Genomic DNA, 23428 nt, shown 5'->3' with positions numbered 1-23428 from the left:
TGGTGAAGTTTGTATGGAATCCATGGGTTAAACCTCGAATTATGCTTATCTATATCTTTTGTGGTGGTTTTGTTGGTTATTGTGTTTGTTTCATTGTCTAATTGATTAGCTACCAATTGGATATGTTTTGTTCTAATTATTGCCATTGAGAGATGCTTGATTAGATTGATAAATAACCAACAACTCCGTGCGTTGTATGTGCTCGAGAGAGGCATAGCTAGAGAGAGGGCTTGGGTCCGTAGGTTTTAGGAGTCGGTTTCGAAGTGTAGGGAGGAGACTCCGACATTAGAGGCCGATCAACGCGTTAGGTGCACCCGAGAGGGGGTCTAGCCAATTAACCCGACCTTCCTAGCCACACATAAGACCATTTAGATGAGCATGATCCCTAGGTGAACACCCGTGATCCATACCAACGGATCCATATCCCTACCTTCCCAATTTGAGTGAAAACTACCCTTATTTGCTTTATTTTCCTAATTTGCTATTTGTTTACTTGTTCTTTGATCTTAGTTAAGAAAAAAACCCAAAAACCCCTTCTATTAGTCTAGATAGTGTTCAAAGTTGCATCGTAGTACTCAAGCCGGCATTTAGTCTTCGAGGATCGATAATTTCAACTTGCCACGTGCTACATACCCCATTCACTTGTGGGTGACATATTTATTGCAAATTTAGCATGAGTCAACATTTTAATACGAGTTGTTGACATTCGATATTCTCGGTATTGATATGTGAATTATAAGTGTTATTTTTTAGTTGTTGACATTTTAATACGAGTTGTTGACATTCGATATTCTCGGTATTGATATGTGAATTGTAAGTTTTATTTGTTAGTTGTTGACATTTTAATACGAGTTGTTGACATTCGATATTCTCGGTATTGATATGTGAAGTATAAGTGTTATTTGTTAGTTGTTGACATTTTAATACGAGTTGTTGACATTCGATATTCTCGATATTGATATGTGAATAGTAAGTGTTATTTGTTAGTTGTTGACATTTTAATACGAGTTGTTGACATTCGATATTCTCGATATTGATATGTGAATTGTAAGTGTTATTTGTTAGTTGTTGACATTTTAATACGAGTTGTTGACATTCGATATTCTTGGTATTGATATGTGAATTATAAGTGTTATTTTTTAGTTGTTAAAATTTTAATAAGTGTTATTTTATTGAATGTTGAAGATTTGAAGATTTGAAGATTTGAATGTTGAAGATTTGAAGATTTGAATGATAAAGATTTGAAGATTTGAATGCTGAAGATTTGAAGACTTTGAAGCTAGAGTTTTAGAAAATGATTTCAAATACAATTTAATAAAAAGACAATTATATCCCCGTGTTGACATAATGTGATAGTTGTTGACATTAAGTTAATCTTGTGAATTAGTGGCTGAGATTGCATCTCATTTCTCAATTATGCCAAAAAATCTCATCCTAGAGGTGTTGTCATTTTAAGACAATCCTATATATATATATATATATATATATATATATATATTATATAAGGGAAAAGTGAAAATGGCTGAGGGGGCCCCAGCGTGGCTCCACCACTGCTAGTTATAATGACAATTACCATATGTATCATTTTCTATTTAATTATCTCGTGCAGTCCATGTAGTTTTTCGCTTATTCAAAAATGAAGAGCATTACCGGTTGCAATTATGACAACTGAATGTTGCTTTTATAGACAATGGCGACACTAGTTATAACAACAATTACCATATGTACCATTTCTTATTTATATCTCTTGCAATTCCTTATTATATACTCCCTCTGTCCCAGCCTAAGCGAGACATTTCATTTTCGCACATGTTTTGCGAAAATAATACTCCCTCCGTCCCAAGGTAGATGTATCACTTGGGAGATGACACAAGATTTTAGGAGATGTTATTTGTGTGTTAAGTGGTGAGTGAAAATATAATTTTATAATTGATGTGAGAAGGAACTTTTTCCAAAAGAGGAAATGTGACATCTTTTGTGGGACAAACTAAAAAGGAAAGTGTGACGTCTACTATGGGACAGTGGGAGTAATAAATAGTTAGAGTGAAGAGAAAAGTAAGGTAAGAAAGAGAATAATGTAGATAAAACTCTTTTCTACAATATTACTCCCTCCGTCCCAAGATAAGTGACTTACTTCTTTTGGGCACGGGATTTAAGGAATGGTATTTAAATAAGTTAAAGTGGAGAGAGTGAAGTATGAGAGAGAGAAAAGTAGAGGAGAGAAGAGAGAATAAAGTAGGTGGAGAATAAAGTAAGAGAGGTGACTTTTTGCTAAAATTAGAAATAGGTCACTTATAGTGGGACATCCCAAAAAGGAATACAAGTCATTTATCTTGGGACGGAGGGAGTATCTTTCTTACGTTAGTTTTTCTTCACTCTAACTATTTATAACTATCATTTTCCAAAACACATGCGAAAATGAAACCTCACTCTTAGTCTGGGACGTAGGGCGTAGTTTTTTTGCTTATTTGAAAAGAAAGAGTATTACCGGTTGCAGTTATGACAACTCATTGTTGCTTTTATGACAATGCCGACCCTAGTTAAAAAACAATTAAATAGGAGAGAATGGGAATTGCTATAACATACTTATAAACTTAATAAGTATCATTAGAGCCGCTATGTACCTAAAATACTGTAATAAAGTTAAAAATATGCGTATAAATGAGAAAGAAGTCAATATAGAAATTATTATTTTTATTGTGTTAATAGTTAATTTTGAATAAATAAATTCAATGTGACTGTGTGAGTAGATCATGACCGTACTCCTCTGTATACAGATCATTCCTACACACAGAACAGAGCTAAGATAGAAAGACAACCATTTCTCATGAATGCGGAAAAAGGAATCGGCAAAGAAAATTCAATGCGGACGACTTCGAAAGATTCTAGGGCAAAATTTCCCAATTCTGCCATTATAAGTATTGAGAACTGTCGCCACTGCACATTTCGAAACCATCCAAACCACAGCACCGGCGAGTTCAGATTTCAGAAGAAGGAACACCGAATTAGATAAAATTTCCGGTGTTGGATATCTGAATACTAGACAGAAATGGCGGTTGAAGCATCCCTAGGTAATTCTGTGGCGTCCTCATCGGCAAAGAACGTTAAATCAACCGGAAAATCGGATGTCGGTAGCCAAGTAGTATATTGCCATCAGGTAAGTCCTATTCATACCGAAAACTCCTGATTCATTTTTTTTATTTATAGTATTTCATTTAAGCTGGGATGGATCTGATCATTGAGCTGCAGAATTTCAATTCACTCTTAAATTCATATAGCCGTGGAGATGAATGTGCCTAAATTGGTTTTTCGTTTCTTTTTCTCACATGTAAACTCAATGCTGCAGTGTCGTCAAAAAACTAGGGCTCCCGCAGCAGCATGCAGGAATCTTACGAAGAAGAAACCCTGTTCAGTAAAGTTATGTCGCAGATGCCTATGGAACAGGTTCTGAACGTTTTCTGTTTACTAGGATTAGCTCTTGATTTAGGTACTCGAAATGGCAAGTGAATTGAAGTTCTTGGATCCAGGTACCGTGAAGAGGTGGAGGAAGTAGCTAGTTTGGAGGAATGGAAGTGCCCGAAATGCAGGGGCGCTTGCAACGGCAGTGTGTGCTTGTGAGTTTTCTGACTTATTTATCCATGATCGTCTGGTGTTTTACTATTTAACATCCGTGTCGTTCAGGAAGAAAAGAGGCCTTCAACCCATGGGTGTACTTACCAATGCAGCAAAAGCGACTGCCGAGATGCCAACTGCTGAGGGTTCAGATAATGGAAAGGTTGGTAATGCCATGAATGGGTCTCTGGAAAATGTAGGCACCTTAAAGATAACAATTGCTGATTTTGTGATGTTGACAGGATTTATTATCTCCTAGAAAGAAAGGGAAGGAAAGTTTGGATGCAGATGATAATACCTCTTCAACGAGAATGAAGCATTCTAAATTGGCAGAAACCAGCCAGACTATTCCTAAAGAAATTGTGCTGCCAGAGGGAACAGATTTGAGCAGTGTGGCTGGCATTGATGTACCTGCAGAAGATGTTAGAAATGCTTTGGAGTTTCTTGAATTCTGTTATGTTTTTGGAGAGGCAAGTGACTCTACTCATATAGTAGTAATTAGCAGATGCTTATGATTATTTGAAACAAGCTATTATCATGCATATGGATTTCCTATTACAAATGCGCTGCATCTCCCATTTTCAATCTTTTTAGGTTGCTGTCCTTATCTAGGTATTCATAAACATTCAACTCACATATGAACCCAATATTCTCAGTGCTTATTGTATTCATGTAGGATATTGATTTCTGGTTTACGATTAGTTGTTCTTCTGTTTGAAATGTTTTCTCGTTAGTAATCACTATTTCCAATCAGCATCTCCGTATTATATAATTACAAGTACCTTTATCGCTATGGATTTACTTATCTTTATGGTTTGCTTCCTCTAATGTGCAACAGATCCTAAAATTGAAAGATGGGGAAGCATTATGTGTCCTCCGAGATATATTTCATGGGCGAACTGCAAAGCATGGAAGATCATGTCCGGCTATCCTGTTTCATGTACACCTGCTATCAGTAATTAATGAGGAAGAGGGAGAGAAGTATGTCCCTTGATTTAGTAACAATTGACAAGTCAGAATTTATTATGCTGGAATAAATGCTTTTCCATTTTGTGTATAGGGTTGCGAAGCCGAATCCGAACTCGTGGTTCAGTGTGCTAAAGAAATGCTTTGCTGAATCTGAACATGTTCTTAAAATGTTGGGGAAGCATTATTTAGAGAAGGCTGCCGACCATGACGCTTTAAATACTTCAGAAATGCTTAGGGTCTTAAATCTACTATGCATTCATGCTCTTGGCACGAAGTAAGAATCTTTCTGTTTTATGTTATACATGCCACTCCCTCTTTAATTCTCACCTTGATTGATTTTCTTTTATTCACAGAAAGCTAAGAAATTGGATAAAACACCAAAAAACACAATTTGACCAAAAGGCAGAAGAAGCTATACATAAGGTTTTTGAAGCAAAAGGCGAGGTAATTAAACATTGTCATCAGTAAACACACCAGCTGTGAAACTAGACTTATGTCAAATTTCTTCCTCTTCTCTTTGAAGCAGAAAATAAAAGAGGACGCTGCCAAAGCTATTGATGCTAGGGATGGGGAGCTGGAAGCAATTGTTTCTCTTAATAGATCTGCTGCAGAGCAAGCTCATGGAAAGCTGCTCGAGTCAGAGGCAATGCTTTTGAAGCGTAAGTTCTGTAATATTTTTACTAATTTTTATTGTTAAACACGGGTCCGTGTTTGTGTGTCTGTGTGTCTGTGTGAAGAGATTCAATTCCATTTCTACAACAAATGCATCACTCGGGGATTGAATCCCATGCATGAAAATTCCATTTTTTGTAATGCAGTTAATTTCAAGACGAATGTGGTTATCTATATCATTATATGCTCCGGGTGTGTTCTTCCATTCTTACATGATATGTAATTCTCACTACGGACCCAACTCCTACATATGTAGAGAGCTAGAGAGTGATAGAGTACATGTGATTGGTGCCGTAAAAGAACAGAAGAAAAACAAAAGATAGAATAGAAAAATCTCTAATCGCAAGAGGCATGATCATAGACGCTGATCTCTTAAATTATATTTTTGATCAATGCAACAGAGGAAACATAGTCTTATAAATAAAATACTAACAAACCTTAATGCAAGCCTAGACCCATATCAACCGAACAATAGTTTAACCTAATCAACTAAATATCAGAACACAAACATTACATAACATCTCTATCTAATCTACTGCATCTCTATTAACTGCGGCACTATGTCAAAACAGGCATGTACACAAAGGTGGATGAAAATATTAGAAACGACCCAAATCTGCCACAGTCATATTATAAACTTGAAAAACTCGTAAATCAGTTCCCTCCAATCTTAAACCCTAGCTCAGAGATAATTAGCAACAATAGAGAGTTTCAGCCACTACAACCACTGCACCTATTAAGAGATGTTGGCAATGGCATTGTGGTTGAAACAGGAGGTAGCGAGGTAGGGCCGGTAAAATGGATACCCGCTGGATTTTTTTTCTAATTTAGGGCGAACATAAAATATGTACTCCCTCTGTCCATGGGCGGATCTACCTTGAGCAAAGGAGGGGCAATTGTCCCACCTCATATTTTCCAACAAATGTATATATTACCTATTATATGTTTATTTCTTTTATCCTCTCACTAGCATGCCCCTTCTCAAATTCTCAAAATTCTTTCATATGTAAAGTTCCCCTCGCAACTACAAATTCCTGCCTCCATCTGCCTCTATCCACCCAGTGTATATGTCACACTTGAGAAATACACCGTATCTTAATGCATATATAATTTAATTTTGATTGATGCAATCAATAAAACGTTTTTCAAAAACGCATACATGGAAAGCGTAACTAGTTTTCAAATTCGTAAGTCATTTATTCTTTCTTAGAATTGTAGCTGTAGGCCTTTGGAGAAAGGTGACGGAGAGAGTTATAAATCATGGTGACCTTATCAATGATAATTACCTAAGCGAGAGAAAATAGTGACGATGGTAGAAGCAAATTTCAATCGCTAAATTAAGCTTTTACTCTCTATTCCCTTTGTCACTATACAGTAGTCTCCTTTCTCTGTTTTGGTTAGTCCTACAAAATTAGCCCATTTCCCTGTTTGGCAACTTTTTCACTCTTATGGGGTGGGTCTCATTCTTCACAAATAATACTTCAATCACTTTTTATTGAATGCGTGTTTCAGATAACGGCGTATTTGGAATATGCATTTCAAGAATGCGTCTCACTAGAAGTGAATACGCATTTGCCAAATGCGTTTTTTCCATATTTACAAGTAAAAAATTGTTCCCCTTTCGGAAATATATATTTTGTTTTCACCCTAAATTACAAACAAGCCACTGATACCTGCACCCGAAAATGCGTCCTTAGTTGTGTATTTGGAATATGGCGTTCAGCTGAGGGAGCACTAATTAAGCGTTCCTTGAATGCGTATTTGGAGTATGACGAATCTGGATTCAGAAGTAACGCATTTTCCAAATGCGTTTTTTCCATATTTATAAGTCAAAAAAATATTCCCCTTTCAGAAATCTATGTTATATTTTTTCTCTAAATTACAAAAAAGTTGTGGGTCCCTTCGCCCAAAAAATCGAGAATTCCCCCTACCCTCAGATGCCCCGAATACCAGCAGCGGGTACCTATGCCCGATGGATGTGGGTACCCACACCCAGAATTTTCTTGAAAGAACCCTTTCTATTTCATTATTGGCATGATTAGTCCTGAAAATTACAGGTCAATTTCATGCAAGCGAGCACTTTGCAATGTGCTGCATGAGAATTGTCTTAACGTAATAGCTCTTCAGAATGTTTGGTCTCCTATTGCTTGTATCCTCAACCCTGATTTTTCAGCATACCTATTAATCAATCTTTTGACCTTTCTATAAATTTCAATGCTGAGTGGGAGTCAAAACCACTGTAGTATTGTGTTGTGTAACTAATACTTACTTTGCTTTGCTTATCGCATAACCTCTCCAACTTGTCAGCAAAGTATGATTCTGGCATAATAAATTGCAATTGTAGCTTCAACTTTTGATAACACAGTTTATGAAATCTATGCGGGAACAAAAACTTGTTTAACCTTTTGATGCTATCTATCATTTAAATCAGTTCATCAGACCGCTGATGCTACAAGAGTAGATCCCACTATCATGGCAACTGTTTTATTGTGTTATTTGCTGTTGAGCATGGCTAACTATAATCTCCTACCGCTAGATGTTGGGAAAGAGGATACTCTTACCTTACATGAAAAATGGTTTGCTCTCATTGCTGAAGGAAAAAAAAGAAATTGAGAAGAATATTACTACAAGGTAAACTATATTCTCATTCAAATTTTGTAGGTTTTTCCTAGTTGCATTTTTAGAATTATGGTCAGCACCACAGAACACTATCGGAAAACTTATAAGTACACGAGTCGAATTCTGACAGTTGTGAATCTTAAAGATGCCTGGGGAGAATATGCACTCGTAGAAATTAGTATGCACTACAACAAAAAGAACCGCTAAGACATTTTTAATACTAATAAGGACGCTAATTTGTGTGTCCAAACTAAAATTAGGAGACACAACTAGAAGAGTCCTAGAAAACAAAAGATTAAGATAATTTTCCCTCAACTTAGACACGCTTCCTTTTGGGTGGCTATAAATTATGATTATTTTTTAAAAATTTCAAACCATAGTTGCTGCGTCTCAATTTTGGTGTCTTTAAAAGAGAAGTTTTTTTTTGTAATGATGGAAGTTATAGGAGTTACTCGAGTGTTTGTTATGAGTGATAAATTGCTTAAATTATTCTTCGATTGTCATTGCCAATACCCTTAATTTTTAAGACTCAGTTATGGAAATAGTACTAATTAAATTGGGTTAGTGAATGAGAATTATAAGGTTTAAGCTTAATAAGTATCATTAGAGCCATTACTACTAATAATGTTATAAATATGCGTGTAAATGAGAATGAAGTCAATATAGAAATTATTATTTTTATTGTGTTAATAGTTAATTTTTGAATGAATAAATTCAGTGTGGTATATTATTACTGTACGCCTCTGTTTACAGATCATTCCTACACACGGAACAGAGCTAAGATAGAAAGACAAAGAAATCGGCAAAGAAAATTTAATGCAGATGACTTCGAAAGATTCTAGGGCAAAATTTCCCAATTCTGCCAATATAAGTATTGAGAATTGTCGCCGCTGCACATTACGAAACCATCAAAACCACAGCGCCGGCAAGTTCAGATTTCAGAAGGAAAACAGAATGAAGGAAAATTTCCGGTCTTGGATCTCTGAATACTACACAGAAAGGGAGGTTGAAGCATCCCTAGGTAGTTCTGTTGTATCTCCGTCGGCAAAGAACGTTAAATCAACCGGAAAATCGGCTGCCGGTAGCCAAGTTAGTAATTCTGGTGGCGGAGTATATTGCCATCAGGTAAGTCTTATTCATACCGAAAACTCCTGATTCATTTGTTTTGTTTATAGTATTTCATTTATGCATGGATGGATCTGGTCATTGAGATGCAGAATCTAACTTCACTCTTAAATTCATATAGCTGTGGACATGAATGTGCCTAAACTGGTTTTCGTTTCTTTTTCTCACATGTAAACTCATTGCTGCAGTGTCGCCAAAAAATCAGGGCTCCCGCAGCAGCATGCAAGAATCTTGCGAAGAAGAAACCCTGTTCAGTCAAGATGTGTTGCAGATGCCTATGGAACAGGTTCTAAACGTTTTCTGTTTACTAGGATTAGCTCTTGATTTAGGTACTCAAAGTGGAAAGTGAATTGAAGTTCTTGGATCCAGGTACGGTGAAAAGGTGGAGGAAGTAGCTAGTTTGGAGGAATGGAAGTGCCCGAAATGCAGGGGCGTTTGCAATTGCAGTGTGTGCATGTGAGTTTTCTGACTTATTTATCCATTATCGTCTGGTGTTTTAGGTGTTTTACTGTTGTACATCCGTGTCATTCAGGAGGAGAAAGGGCCTTCAACCCATGGGTGTACTTACCAGGGCAGCAAAAGCGACTGGAAAGGTTGGTAATGCCATGAATGGGTGATAAGGCCAATTTCTTGGATCGGTTATGGGTTTAAATTCTATGATTTCCATAAACTAATACACATTTTAAGTTTAGGTGCGTAGAGAATCTGCCAGGTCTGGGAAACTAAGGAAAAATCCACCAGGTAGAGGAAATCGGAGGAAAATGGAGTGAAGAAGCCAGTCTGCAACCTGACCGAGGAGATCGAGGAAGCAGCTGAGAGCGGAAAATATCTTTTTGAAGGACTTTGTAGGAGGGAAAAATCGACAATTCAGCAGAAGAATTACCCTAGAAGTTCGAGCCTCAGCAATAAATAGAGACAACATGAAAGAGATCGAAGAATGAATCATCATTCATCACCTTCACTTTTCCGCTCTTAGCTCATCACTTCACACACAATTCTCTACGCATTTAAGCATTTATGGGTTAAATTCTGGCATATTGATGGTAGTCTAGTTCATTTACAGTGGTGTAACACCGTCCTTGTGAAGGGCGAAGATACAATTTACTGTTTTCCGTTGTTTTGAGCCGAGGCTTCGATGTTTTAGAAGCTCGGTGTTTATCATTTCCGTATTGAACCTTACGTATCGTTGCTATGGAAGTTTATGTTTTCTGTTTAGTTGTTTCAGATGTTTTAATTGTTGGTATTTACTGATTTAATGCTTTTCGCAATTGATGTTTGAATTGGAGTAGAGATCGGGTTGATCGGGTTTGATTTGTTGAGAATCTGTTGAATCGGAGTTGAGGAGTATGGATCTGACGTATTGGAGTTGTTACTGTTGTTGATTGGATGTTGGATTGTTGATTGGAGTTGTGGATGTGAGACGTGATGTTCTGAATTTTACATGGTTATGAATGTTTATTGTTTCTGCTTGTTTTACTTGGCCTAGTAGTTCAGATCTAGTTGTTCTGTGCGCAATCGTCCCAAGGAAGATAATCCATTTCTTGGGGGGCACGAGATTTTATACAACTTTATTTTGTGTGCCAAGTGGAGAGAGTAAATTAAGAGAAATAATAAAATAAAGATAAAATTGTTTTCATTTTTAGTAACGAGTCATCTTAGTTGGATAAACCAAAAAGGAAAGTGGGTCATCTTTAGTGGGACGGAGGGAGTAGTATTTTTATACTATCACTATAATATTTTATGCTCCTTAATTATTTTACATTTTTCTTAATATTTCATAGTTTTATTCATTTTATGTGAAAATATACTTTTTATACTTCCTACTCCGTTCACGAAAAATAATTTTATTTGTGAACATATATTTTAATGAGAAATTAATAAATTAAGAGATGGGGTGAAAAAGTAAATTAAATAGGATAGTAAAAAGAGAAAAGTAAGAGAGTGAAGATAAAGATTAGTAAGAGAGAAAATGAGAAAATGTGAATATAGTATGAGATAATGTTTCCTTTTAATGAAATAAGGCTATTTTTCATGCACACACAAAAATGATAAAATGAGACTATTTTTCGTGAACGGATGAAATATATATTTACCAAATTATATATTGCAAATTTATCATTTATGTTTTTGTTTAGATTTTTTTTACGTGAATTATACTTTTTAGAATTACGATTGTTTACAAAATTCTACATTATAGATTTATAATATGTGGTATCATGATATAAATAAATCTTTGCTATCTTTGCATAGTTATTTGAGTTAGAATTTAATTCCATCATGATTTTTTTTTGTTGAAGAAGCATAGAAGAATTATCAAAATAGTATTATAAAATTTTGAATCATTAATATAATACGCAAAAATTAAAGAATTTATATAATTTTTTTGCTAATTCGAAGGAAGAGTATTACCGGTTGCATTTAAGACAACTATTTGTTGCTTTACTGACAATGTTGATACTAGTTATAATGACAATTACTATATGTATCATTTCCTCTTTTTCTCTTGCAATCCAAGTACTAGTTTTTTGCTTATTCAAAAATGAAGAGTATAACCGGTTGCAATTATGACAACTGAATGCTGCTTTTATAGACAATGCGACACCAGTTATAACAACAATTACCATATGTATCATTTCTTATTTTTTATCTCTCGCAATTAAGTATTATATACTCCCTCTGTCCTAGCCTAAGCGAGATGTTTCATTTTCACACATGTCTTGCAAAATTAATAATAAATAGTTAGAGCGGAGAGAAAAGTAAAGTAAGAAAGAGAATAACGTAGATAAAACTCTCTTCACAATATTTTCTCTCTTACGTTATTTTCTCTTCACTCTAACTATTTATTATCATTTTCCAAAACACATGCGAAAATGAAACATTTCGATTAGTCTGGGACGAAGGGAGTAGTTTTTTTGCTTATTTGAAAAGGAAGAGTATTACCGGTTGCAGTTATGACAACTCATTGTTGCTTTTATGACAATGCGGACCCTAGTTATAGCAACAATTGTCATATGTATCATTTCATATTTATTTATCTCGCAATCCCCTATTATCTAGGTTGCAAACAATGCAAGCACCGAATATCCCACTATGGAAATTTTGGATCCGTTCACTTGCATTTGGTTACATATGACTTTATATTACACATAGTGCAAACATCAATACAAAAATAAAGATTTACATGTCCTGCACTTTATATCGTGTGTTTCTAGCCGTTTAATTTATTTTTGTCAAATAACCTTATCAACTGCTTAACGAAGAATGAGTCATTTCAATTTTAGTTATTTAATCCTAAAATTTTGATCACGTTATTTACATGTTTAATCATACTCCCTTCTTCCCATAAAAATATGGGCAATGTGTATGGCATGAAAATTAAGCCAAAATTGGTAAAGTAAGAGAGAGGAGGAGAATGGTATGATAAAATAAGAGAGAGCGGGAGAATGGTAGTTAAAGAAGTGTTAGTGGATAGTTGGATCTACATTATTAAATTGATATATCTTTGCAAAAATGAAATGCACATATTTTTATGGGACGGACGAAAATGGAAAGTGAACATATTTTTATGGGACATGGTTATTATAATTATAAGATTTTAATTATGTATATTTTAAATTTGTACGAGATCTTAGAATTTTAATATAATTTTATTTTAATTATATAATTTAACCACATAGTACAACTGCAAATTAAATTGGAGTGAATGGGAATTACTATTGGATACTATAAGCTTAATAAGTATCATTAGAGCTATTATGTAACTAAAAATCTGAAATACTGTAATAAAGTTATAAATATGCGTATAAATGAGAATGAAATCAAAATATAATAAATTATTATATCTATTGTGTCAATAGTTAATTTTGAATAAATAAATTCAGTGTGTTTATGTGAGTAGACTATGAAGTTTACAGATCATTCCTAAACAGACCAGAGCTAAAATAGAAAGACAACCACTTCTCTTAAAGGCGAGAAAAGGAATCGGCAAAGAAAATTTAATGCAGATGCTTCGAAAGATTCTAGGGAAATTTCCCAATTTTGCCAATATAAATATTGAAAACTGTCGCTGCTGCTCATTCCGAAACCATCAAAACCACAGCGCCGGAGATTTCATAAGAAAGAAAACTGAATTAAGTAAAATTTCCGGTGTTGGATATCCGAATACTACACAGAAATGGCGGTTGAAGCATCCCTAGGTAATTCTGTGGCGTCTCTGTCGGCAGAGAACGTTAAATCAACCGGAAAATCGGATGCCGATAGCCAAGTTAGTAAATCTGGTGACGGGGTATATTGCCATCAGGTAAGTCCTTTTCATACCCAAAACTCCCGATTTACTTTTTATTTATTGTATTTCATTTAAGCTGCGATGGATCTGATCATTGAGCTGCAGAATTTCAATTCACTCTTAAATTCATATAGCTGTGGAGATGAATGTGCCTAAATTGGTTTTTCGTTTCTTTTTCTCACATGTAAACTCAATGCTGCAGTGTCGTCAAAAAAACAGGGCTCCCGCAGCAGTATGCAGGAATCATACGAAGAAGAAACCCTGTTCAGTAAAGATATGTCGCAGATGCCTATGGAACAGGTTCTAAACGTTTTCTGTTTACTAAGATTAGCTCTTGATTTAGGTACTCGAAACGGCAAGTAAATTGAAGTTCTTGGATCCAGGTATGGTGAAGAGGTGGAGGAAGTAGCTAGTTTGGAGGAATGGAAGTGCCCGAAATGCAGGGGCGCTTGCAACTGCAGTGTGTGCTTGTGAGTTTTCTGACTTATTTATCCATGATCGTATGGTGTTTTACTGTTTAACATCCGTGTCATTCAGGAAGAGAAGAGGCCTTCAACCCATGGGTGTACTTACCAATGCATGTATAGTTTAATTTTGATTGATGCAATCAATAAAACGTGTTTCAAAAATGCATACATGGAAAGCGTAACTAGTTTTTCAAATTCGTTAAGTCATTTATTCTTTCTTAGAATTGAAGTTGTAGGCCTTTGGAGAAAGGTGATGGAGAGAGTTATAAATCATGGTGACCTTATCAGTGTATATAGTACGGAGTATTATATATTTATTACCTAAGCTAGAGAAAATAGTGACGAGGGTATAAGCTAATTTCAATAACTAAACTAAGTTTTTACTCTCTATTCCCTTTGTCACTAAACAGTAGTCTCCTTTTTCGATTTTGGTTGGTTCTACAAAATTAGCCCATTACCCTGTTTGGCAACTTTTCACTCTTATGGGTGGATTCATTCTTCACAAATAATATTTCAATTACTTTTTCTTTTGTAGTATCTCTTTTATACTTTAACAATTTCGTATTAAAAATCGTGCCATTCTGAAGTCCCTAATTTTAGGGGACAGTTGATTGCAAAAAAATTTGTTGTATCATAATAATGAATAAATAAATATTAAAATTAGATGAAGTTTCATATATTTAAATAGATTTGATACAACTAATCTCTTATTATAATATACATAACTAAATTATCTTCAAATTATAATAAAATATTAAGAATGTTTTTTAAAATTTTTCTTGATAAAATAAACATTTTTAGAATGTAAAAAAAATATAAAAACTAAAATTTTCATTTAAATATTCATGTTATAACTTAGATCCATCTTAAAATTTTTGTTCCATGTAATAATTTAATTATATATCCTACTAAAATATTCCATGACTAGAAATGGATGTGATGATGACATGAACACTCAAACCCATGATGATTTCTAAAACCCATGAGGCTACAAGAGGCATTTCAGCTAAGGGAGCACTATTTACACGTTCCTTGAATGTGTGTTCGGAATACGGAGTATTTGGAATATGCATTTCAAGAGTGCATCTCACTAGAAGTAAATACGCATTTCCTAAATAATAACCCTACACATTATTCCACTAACACTACTTCTCACTTACGTTTTCTCTACTCTCTTACTTTTTTCTCTTTTCTCTTACTTTACCAATTATACATTAAAACCCGTGTCATACACAAATTGCACTATTTTTTATGGACGGAGGGAGTATTATTTTTATTGTGTTAATAATTAATTTTGAATGAATAAATTCAGTGTGATATATTATTACTGTACGCCTCTGTTGACAGTTCACTCCTATCCACAGATAGAAAGACAACCATTTCTCTTGAAGGCGGGAAAAGGAATCGGCAAGGAAATTTAATGCAGATGACTTCGAAAGATTCTACGGCAAAATTTCCCAATTCTGCCGATATAAGTATTGAGAACTGTCGCGGCTGCACATTACGAAACCATCAAAACCATAGCGCCGGCAAGTTCAGATTTCAGAATGAAGGAAAATTTCCGGTGTTGGATATCTGAATACTACACAGATATGGCGGTTGAAGCATCCCTAGGTAATTATGTGGCGTCTCCATCGGCAAAGAACGTTAAATCAACCGGAAAATCGGATGCCGGTAGCCAAGTTAGTAATTTTGGTGACAGAGTATATTGCCATCAGGTAAGTCCTATTCATATCGAAAACTCCTGATTCCTTTTTGTTTTTTATTTATAGCATTTCATTTAGGCTTGGATGGATCTGGTCATTGAGCTACAGAATTTGACTTCACTCTTTAATTCATATAGCTGTGGACATGAATGTGCCTAAACTGGTTTTCGTTTCTTTTTCTCACATGTAAACTCATTGCTGCAGTGTCGTCAAAAAACCAGGGCTCCCGCAGCAGCATGCAAGAATCTTACGAAGAAGAAACCCTGTTCAGTAAAGATGTGTTGCAGATGCCTATGGAACAGGTTCTAAACGTTTTCTGTTTACTAGGATTAGCTCTTGATTGAGGTACTCGAAGTGGAAAGTGAATTGAAGTTCTTGGATTCAGGTACGGTGAAAAGGTGGAGGAAGTAGCTAGTTTGGAGGAATGGAAGTGCCCGAAATGCAGGGGCATTTGCAATTGCAGTGTGTGCATGTGAGTTTTATGACTTATTTATCCATGATTTCTGGTGTTTTACTGTTGTACATCCGTGTCATTCAGGAGGAGAAAGGGCCTTCAACCCATGGGTGTACTTACCAGGGCAGCAAAAGCGACTGGAAAGGTTAGCAAAAGCGATTGGAAAGGGCCTTAAAGATAACATTTGCTGATTTTGTGATCTGCCGCATTATTTTTTATCTAATGTTGTGCTTCTGAAAATTAACAGGATGTATTATCTGCTAGAAAGAAAGGGAAGGAAAGTTTGGATATAGATGATAATACCTCTTCGAAGAGAATGAAACATTCTAAACTGGCTGAAACCAGCTACACTATTCGTGAAGAAATTGTGCTGCCAGTGGAAACCGGCCAAACATTCAAATTGTGCTGACTTGATAAGTTCTGTAATATTTATACTTGTACTTTTTATTGTTTGTGTGTGTGTGTGTTTGAAGAGATTCAAATGAGAATACTTATTTAAATTTAGAACATGAGCATGGAGATCGACGACAAATGCATCACTCCGGGATTGAATCCCGTAGATGAAAATTCCACTTTTTGTAATGAAGTTAATATTACGACGAATGTGGTGATTTATATCATTAAAATATTATATGCTCCGGGTGGTGTTCTCCCATTCTTACATAAAATGTAATTCTCACTATGGAACCAACCCCTATATATGTAGAAAGTTAGAGAGTGATAGATTACATGTGATTGGTGCTGGACTAAAAAAACAAAAGATAAAATAGAAAAATTTCTAATCGCAAGAGGCTATAGCAAAACTTGTTAATCAGTTCCCTCCAATCTTAAACCGTAGCTGAAAGAGAATTAGCAACAATAGAGTTTCAAACCACTACAACCACTGCACCTATTAAGAGATGTTGGCAGTTGCATTGTCGTTGAAACAGGAGGTAGGGCTGGATGGATAGCTGCAGGTACAGGTACCTGGCTTTTTTTCTTATTTATGGCGAACATAATATAGTACCCCTTTGTCCATGGGCGGATCTACCTTTAGCAAAGGAGGGGCAAATGTCCCGCCTCATATTTTCCAACACATGTATATATTACCTATTATAAGTTTATTTCTTTTAATCTCTCACTAGCATGTCCCACCTCATAGATATGCTGGCTTTATGCTTGATTTTACCTAATGTCAACATGTCTAACTTTCTCACACCTCAGGTAACTAGCTGCTGGTGGGACGCATTCAGTAGTCCTAACACGGGAAGGACATGTTTGCACATGGGGTCAACCATGGCCTCCCGGTGATATTTACGTTCCCATGCATTGAAGTCTACAATAGTATTTCTATTTTAATGCTGTTTGATCCTTTTGTTGATAGCAGTTGCTTAGAGTTTACAGAAATTTCGTTATCTTGTTTGTTATCTAATTGCGATATTCGTATGTTTTCCATGGGTTTGCTTTGTTTGTAGAAAACAAATTTTCACCCCAGTCCGAGTGCAAGGCCTAGCCAGCGTGAGAGTTATTGCAGTTGAAGCATTTCATAAGTTGGCCCTTCTTGATAATGGAACTGTAGTGGCTTGATAATGGACTATCCGATCTCAATTTGGTTTGTGTCCCGACCTTGATATATCTCCTAAAAGCTTTTTCTTACATCTTGCGAGCACATAACTTCACTGCTCAAGATGATTGCTTTTATACATGAAAAAAAGATCATCAATATCCTTTGATTTTTGTTTCTTTCTCTAGATGATTAGATCACCATTGTATTAAAGATATTGCAACGACTTAGCCAACAAGAGGATATACCATTTTCGGTGGTTGAAGCCATTTAGATTCATAATTTGTCAGATATACCAATGAATTTAAGAATCGTTGGCTATTTTCTTTTCTGTTTAATCACTTCACTGATAATTTGTTGAACATTCCTTGCCCAAAGAAAAAAAAAAAAGGAAAACTAATAGATGAATAATTATCCTGATTTTGTTCGTCACCTGGTTTTGCAGGTTGATATTGCTGCAGGAGGATGGCATTACTGCATTGACTGATGAGTGAGAAGTAAGATTTTTGAGCCCCGTCTATATTTACGTCCATTTATTTGAGCTTTAGAACTTAATCTTTTGTCTAACCATGTCTTGGATGAATATAAAGGCAAGCTTTGCCAATGTATATACCATTATCTATTGCGTTACATGTAAGTATGTAACTTCATTCTCCACATAATAGCTCTACATGCCATGGCGATAAAATCCTCATTGGATTACCCCTAATTTAGCTTCCTTTGCTTTCTGGTCAAATTGGTGTTCTATCCAATTTCTTAGCTTTCTGCGCATAAGGAATATTGATGTAGGTGGATGGGTGGGGTAGAGGGGAGCATGGAAGACTGGGTTTTGGAGATGACAAGAGCAGCAAAATGGTTCCTCAAAGGGTTCAACTTCAAGTAGCCGACGAAACAGTGCAGGTTTTCCCACACATCCTCACACCTTTACGCTAAATCACTAGTTTTGAGTTTCAAGTCTTGATGAGAAACAAATCAAGATGTTTTATTCAACCACATGCTTATGGAGTGCAGATGTCTTGTGGAGGTACGCATTCTGTTGCGTTAACATGGGATGGTCGCATGTACTCGATGAGTTTTTGCAGACTTCACTTAAAAATCAAACATTCTAGACATATATAAATAAACTTTATCACACATAATGACAACGAATTCTGAATCACTTCAGTTTGGACGAGGAGACCATGGGCGTTTAGGTTATGGACGGAAAGCAACTACCGGGCATCCAGCTGAAGTGCCTATAAACATCCCTCCTCCTAAGGATCTGAGTGCGGAAGAAGGCAGTTGGTGTGCGACCCTGGTCGCTTGTGGTGGCCGCCACACGCTGGCTCTCGTAGAATGGCGTGATCATGAGCAGCAGCTCCTCTAAAGCAAGCTTTTCATGCTTATGAGAAAAATATAGCTAGACTTTTATTGTACTACTTCAGGAGTCCAAACTAACTTTATTACCTATCTATGAACTCTAAATATCGATAGAATAATCGTGAGAGTCTACCTGTTCATCCAAACAAAACAAGGCATAGCCAACTATATATGAATACATAATATGAGGATGTATAGTTTGGCTTCAAATTAAACGATTTTATGATACATTAATTAGAAAAAAATGTGAAATCTGCCTTCTTTATTTACCATGAATTTTAGGATGTTGGACTTTTGCTAATTCCTATAACCGAATAAGGAGACTTTGTGGTCTCAACCCAATAACCCATATCGTTTTAGATTCTCACTTGCTTTCTTCTATCTCCTTTTTCCTCTCTCGTGCTTTATAAGTTTTTTTAATTAATTACACTACACATATTTTTCTTAATCTCTGTGCCGTATAGAAATACCTCCACTACTATAAATCACAGGGAGTAGTAAGAAAGGAAATGAGAAAATATGAATAAAGTATAAGAAAATATTTCCACTTTGAAATAAGACTATTTTCATGGACACGTAAAAATAGTAAATGAGACTTAATGTAATTTATAATTTTAAGATTTTAATTATGTATATTTTTTATTTTTACGTGATCTTAGAATTTTAATGTAATTTTATTTTAATTATACTCACTCCGTCCCAACTTAAGAGTCATATTTTGCTATTTCCGTCCGTCCAAAATAGTCATATTTTATTTTTACCATAAATAGTAAGTAGGCTCCACGTTCCACCAACTTATTTCACTCGCATTTTATTATAAAAAGATTATATATAAGTGACACTCATATTCCAATAACTTATTAAACTCACTTTTCTTTACCTTTCTTAAAACCTGTGCCATGACTAATTAGGACACTTATGAATGGACGGATGGAGTATAATTTAACTACATAGTACAACTGCAAATTAAGTGAAACATGAATGATAAAATTAAAAAATTGAAAAAATGAATTGAGAAGTGGTGATCCATTATCGTTGGTGGAATTATAGAGTGTTTTTTTGTTTAAAAATCGATGCAGAGTCAGACATTTATTTATTAGATGAAAATTGCTTGAATTGTTCTTCGATTGTCACTTCCAATACCCTTTATTTACATCCAACAATGATAAATTGATAATAGTACTAATTTAAATTGGGTTAGGAACGGGAGTTATAGGATTTAAGCTTAATAAGTACCATTAGAGCCGTTATGTCACTAAAATACTTTCATGACTATTTTACGTTAAGCAGTTGTCATGACTATTTTACGAAAAAGTTTAAAATGGCTAGAAACACAATGAACAATTGGGAATTGCGAGATATATAAATAGGAGATGAGAAAAATGGTAATTGGTGTATAATTAGTGTCGGTATTGTCAGAAAAACAAAAATGAGTTGTCATAACTGTAACCGTTAATATTCTTCTTTTTCAAATAAGGGAATTGCGAGAGACATAAATAGGAAAATGTTACATACGATAATTGTTGTTATAACTAGTGCCCACGAAAAATAGTCTCGTTTTGCCATTTTATGGGATCAACGAAAATTTGTCCTATTTCAAAAATGGAAACATTTTCTCATATTTTATTCACATTTTCCCTTTCTCTCTCTTACTTTTTTTTCTTTCCTAAATCATCTTAAGTACTTTTTATTCATTCTCTTTTACTTTATCAATTTTTCATGAAAACCACAAATAATAATCATAAAAAATATATTGCACATAAAATGAATAAAAACATAAAATATTAAGAGAAATTGTACATAAGGAGCATAAAATATTAAGGAGATAGCACAAAAATACTCCCATAGTTTCTCCATAGTTGAGGCGAAACTTTTCGGCACGGAGTTTTAGAAAAGAATATTGAGTGCGTCAAATAAATAGATAAAAAAGTAAGAGAGAGGAAAAGGTAGAGAGAATAAAGTATAAAGTGAATAAAGAAAATAAAGTAGAGAAAGTAAAGTAAGAGAGAGTAAAGTAAGAGAGAGTAAAAAGTTACCAAATATGGAAATGACTCAACTATGAAGAAACTTTCCGAAATGGAAAAATGACTCAACTATGGTGAAACGGAGGGAGTACCATATAGGTCACAGAAGCTGGGATTCAAATCGACAACCTCAAAGCAGCAAGACTAAAGGGTAAACCAACTCCGCCAGGCTATAATTTATATTCTATAAGTGGATGTTCGGTTTATTAGACAAAATAATCATAAGATGTAATATAAGATTGAGTTGTGAAATTATTTTAGTTTGATGGGTGGTTTCACGACCGCATTTACTAAGAATAGTAAAACTCGGTTAACCGTGATTAGGTGTGGAAATTTAGAAGAGGTATATGGACAATTCACCTGATTACGAAGCATCTCGAATATCTAAATAGGATACGCTCGATCATACAGATTCGAGTTAAAGGTTAATACAATACTGTTTATTAATTGCCAGAGTCATAAGGGGAAAGCAGGATTTAACTTGCTTATTGGACATCAGAAACAATTGAACGCGATTCCATGTATGAAGACATGAGCCTCCGAGAGTACTGTATAGACACAGGAGTAAGCCCCACTTGGATTAGCACCCTCCACTTTATCACAACTCAACCTGCACATATAGATACGTGCAGGGCTGACTACAAAAGTACTTAGTGAAACACATTGCCAAAAAATACAATTTTACATTTAAAATAGTGTCAAGCCATCAATCACAGTAATACTCACAGTTTTTTCATAAAAGCCCGAGCTTACCAAATTCTCATACTTAAATGTTCGATTGCGCAATCTAAGTTCTTTCTGTAATTCGTCGTATCTGGCAAGCACATTCGGTATAACCAAAGCAGATAGGCATCACATCACATAAAACAAATCATTTTTGGCAAGACAACATTATTTGCGTAAATAAATATTAACTCAAATGTACTTCATATTTTTATCCACATTTATATGTAGAATAGAAAAGTCCACCTCGTATGCTTCCGACTCCGTATAACAATATTAACTCACTTGGAGTTTAATTCCGTGCGATAGACCTTGTCCAATAAAAGATAATAATCTATTTACAAGCAGGTGATATGCACCTATGATATGCATCCTATCTTCTCGTTCTTTCAAACGTTAACTATTTTGCTTTAATTAAATCCGAAGATTTAATTATTGACATTAATTAATCGAGAGAGATTAATTAATTTAGTAAATCCGAGAATTTCAAATCATGCAAACTCACTTATTTAAACTAGTCGAAAGAAAATTAAGCCCAAGTAATTAATTAAAGACATGGGCTCACGTGTTATCTTATTCCAGCCCAAAATTTATATAGTTGTAGTCCAACAAATTAATTCATCCAAGCCCACTTCAAAAATAATTGTATAAGTCCATCAACAGAAAAGAACACAGTAAAGAGTGTGCACTATCACTCACGCTTCCATCTTTTTATTTCTCACTCTCTCACAACATATCTTTCTCTCTCTCCCTTTCTCTTTCTTTTTCATTTTTGCCAAACAAGAGATAGTCTTAGTTTCCTTCACGATCGGAGGTCCAAACAATATCCGATCGTTACGAAATTTTAACCAAAGGTGTATACTCATAAAGTATCATTCCTACAAAAGTAGATCAAAATTTTAACGGTTCGATCTTCTGATACTAAGCTTTTAAGTGGCTATCATTTCAACAGTAGCAACGTTGGTTTTGTACACGATCGGAGGTTCAAACATTGTCCGATCGTTGTGAAATTTTAAGGAAAGGTAAACAAATTCATTCTACTTCATTTTTAACAAAGGAAATTACATTTGATCGGTTAGATGTACCGTTATTAATTTTCTAAGTCACTACTATTTCAATATGCTTATTCCTAAATTGAAACATAATAGGAGCTTTTCTGCTTTCTTGAGTTTGAAATAAAAACATAGCGTATTTGATAATTAAGAGACCATGCTTGACTTTGATCTATGTTCTATATAGTTTTTCTACATGCTAAAAGAATATAAAATTTTAATAACCCAAGGAAGAACAGAAGAGATTTTGGATTGAGCTATGCCAATGAGGGCTTCAGTTATCAGGTGCCTCCTTCCCTCCGTGCTTAAAACTTGGATAAAATATAGTTCGGTAAGAAAATAAGTGTATTAAGTGTTTGAGGGGTGATTGGAGGTGAGAAACCATCTTCGTTTTATACCACTCCCTCCGTCCCGCTTAAGATGACACGTTTTCCTTTTTAGTTTGTCCCAACTAAGATGACACATTTCCTTTTCTGATAACTTTCTCTCTCCAATTAATACACTCAGTCACTTTTTCTCACTCCTATTTAAATATACATCTTTCTTTATCTCTTTACTTTAATATTTAACTCACTTTCTCTCTCTCCAATTAAACACTTTAACCAATAACTCATAAAACCCCGTGCCGGCTAAGCAATGGGTCATCTTAGCCGGGACGGAGGGAGTAATTCTTTTCCGATAAAGAAGTAAATATTATTACTATAGCACACATACTCCTTTGCATGATATTTGTGATAACTCATTATGATGTTTTTGTAAACAAACTCTACTTCGTGTTTCGTAGGGGATAATTCTTCTTTTGTTCTAGGAAGCTAATG

The 23428-nt window shown here is 34.9% G+C and overlaps 2 protein-coding genes and 1 pseudogene across 7 annotated transcripts in view; all 3 read left to right on the top strand.

Moving 5' to 3' along the window:
- Positions 1 to 2806: 2806 nt before the first annotated feature.
- On the top strand, positions 2807 to 8761 carry LOC125222557. 3 transcript variants are annotated; one of them, XM_048125254.1, is made up of 11 exons: positions 2807 to 3157; positions 3347 to 3444; positions 3528 to 3614; positions 3682 to 3775; positions 3855 to 4082; positions 4451 to 4593; positions 4673 to 4855; positions 4935 to 5025; positions 5108 to 5240; positions 7790 to 7884; positions 8626 to 8753. In XM_048125254.1, exons 1-10 carry the CDS (start codon positions 3050 to 3052, stop codon positions 7864 to 7866), a joined length of 1242 nt encoding a protein of 413 aa, XP_047981211.1. In that variant the 5' UTR covers positions 2807 to 3049; the 3' UTR covers positions 7867 to 7884; positions 8626 to 8753. The 3 variants fall into 3 exon arrangements, with proteins under 3 accessions (XP_047981211.1, XP_047981195.1, XP_047981202.1); XM_048125238.1 differs by having other exon boundaries at positions 7685 to 7884; XM_048125245.1 differs by lacking the exon at positions 7790 to 7884 and having other exon boundaries at positions 8626 to 8761.
- Positions 8762 to 8826: 65 nt separating this feature from the next.
- The window catches only part of LOC125222599 (cell division cycle-associated 7-like protein), a 95563-nt gene continuing 80961 nt past the window's right edge, over positions 8827 to 23428 (top strand). Inside the window, exons 1-8 of one of the 4 annotated variants that reach the window (XM_048125314.1) lie at positions 13188 to 13297; positions 13485 to 13582; positions 13666 to 13752; positions 15114 to 15467; positions 15660 to 15757; positions 15841 to 15927; positions 15994 to 16054; positions 16157 to 16484. In XM_048125314.1, the coding sequence (XP_047981271.1) occupies positions 15297 to 15467; positions 15660 to 15757; positions 15841 to 15927; positions 15994 to 16054; positions 16157 to 16318 (579 nt within the window). In that variant the 5' untranslated portion in view covers positions 13188 to 13297; positions 13485 to 13582; positions 13666 to 13752; positions 15114 to 15296 and the 3' untranslated portion in view covers positions 16319 to 16484. Of the gene's footprint in view, positions 8998 to 12959; positions 13298 to 13484; positions 13583 to 13665; positions 13753 to 15113; positions 15468 to 15659; positions 15758 to 15840; positions 15928 to 15993; positions 16055 to 16156; positions 16485 to 23428 lie in introns of those variants that run through there. The other 3 variants (XM_048125332.1, XM_048125322.1, XM_048125306.1) reach the window with 3 other exon arrangements.
- Positions 16852 to 18980, top strand: LOC125204130 (annotated as a pseudogene).

Source organism: Salvia hispanica, chromosome 1, assembly GCF_023119035.1.
Source record: "Salvia hispanica cultivar TCC Black 2014 chromosome 1, UniMelb_Shisp_WGS_1.0, whole genome shotgun sequence".
Taxonomy (NCBI): domain Eukaryota; kingdom Viridiplantae; phylum Streptophyta; class Magnoliopsida; order Lamiales; family Lamiaceae; genus Salvia; species Salvia hispanica.
Note: the sequence above shows the minus strand (reverse complement) of the source record. Positions and strands in the feature narration are given on the sequence as shown.

Excerpts from the sequence above, each read along its gene's own strand:
- LOC125222557 (XM_048125238.1), top strand. The coding sequence starts at position 3,050 with ATGGCGGTTGAAGCATCCCTAGGTAATTCTGTGGCGTCCTCATCGGCA. Across the intron at positions 3,158-3,346 it reads AAGTAGTATATTGCCATCAG|TGTCGTCAAAAAACTAGGGC; the intron begins GTAAGTCCTATT and ends TCAATGCTGCAG. Across the intron at positions 3,445-3,527 it reads CGCAGATGCCTATGGAACAG|GTACCGTGAAGAGGTGGAGG; the intron begins GTTCTGAACGTT and ends TCTTGGATCCAG.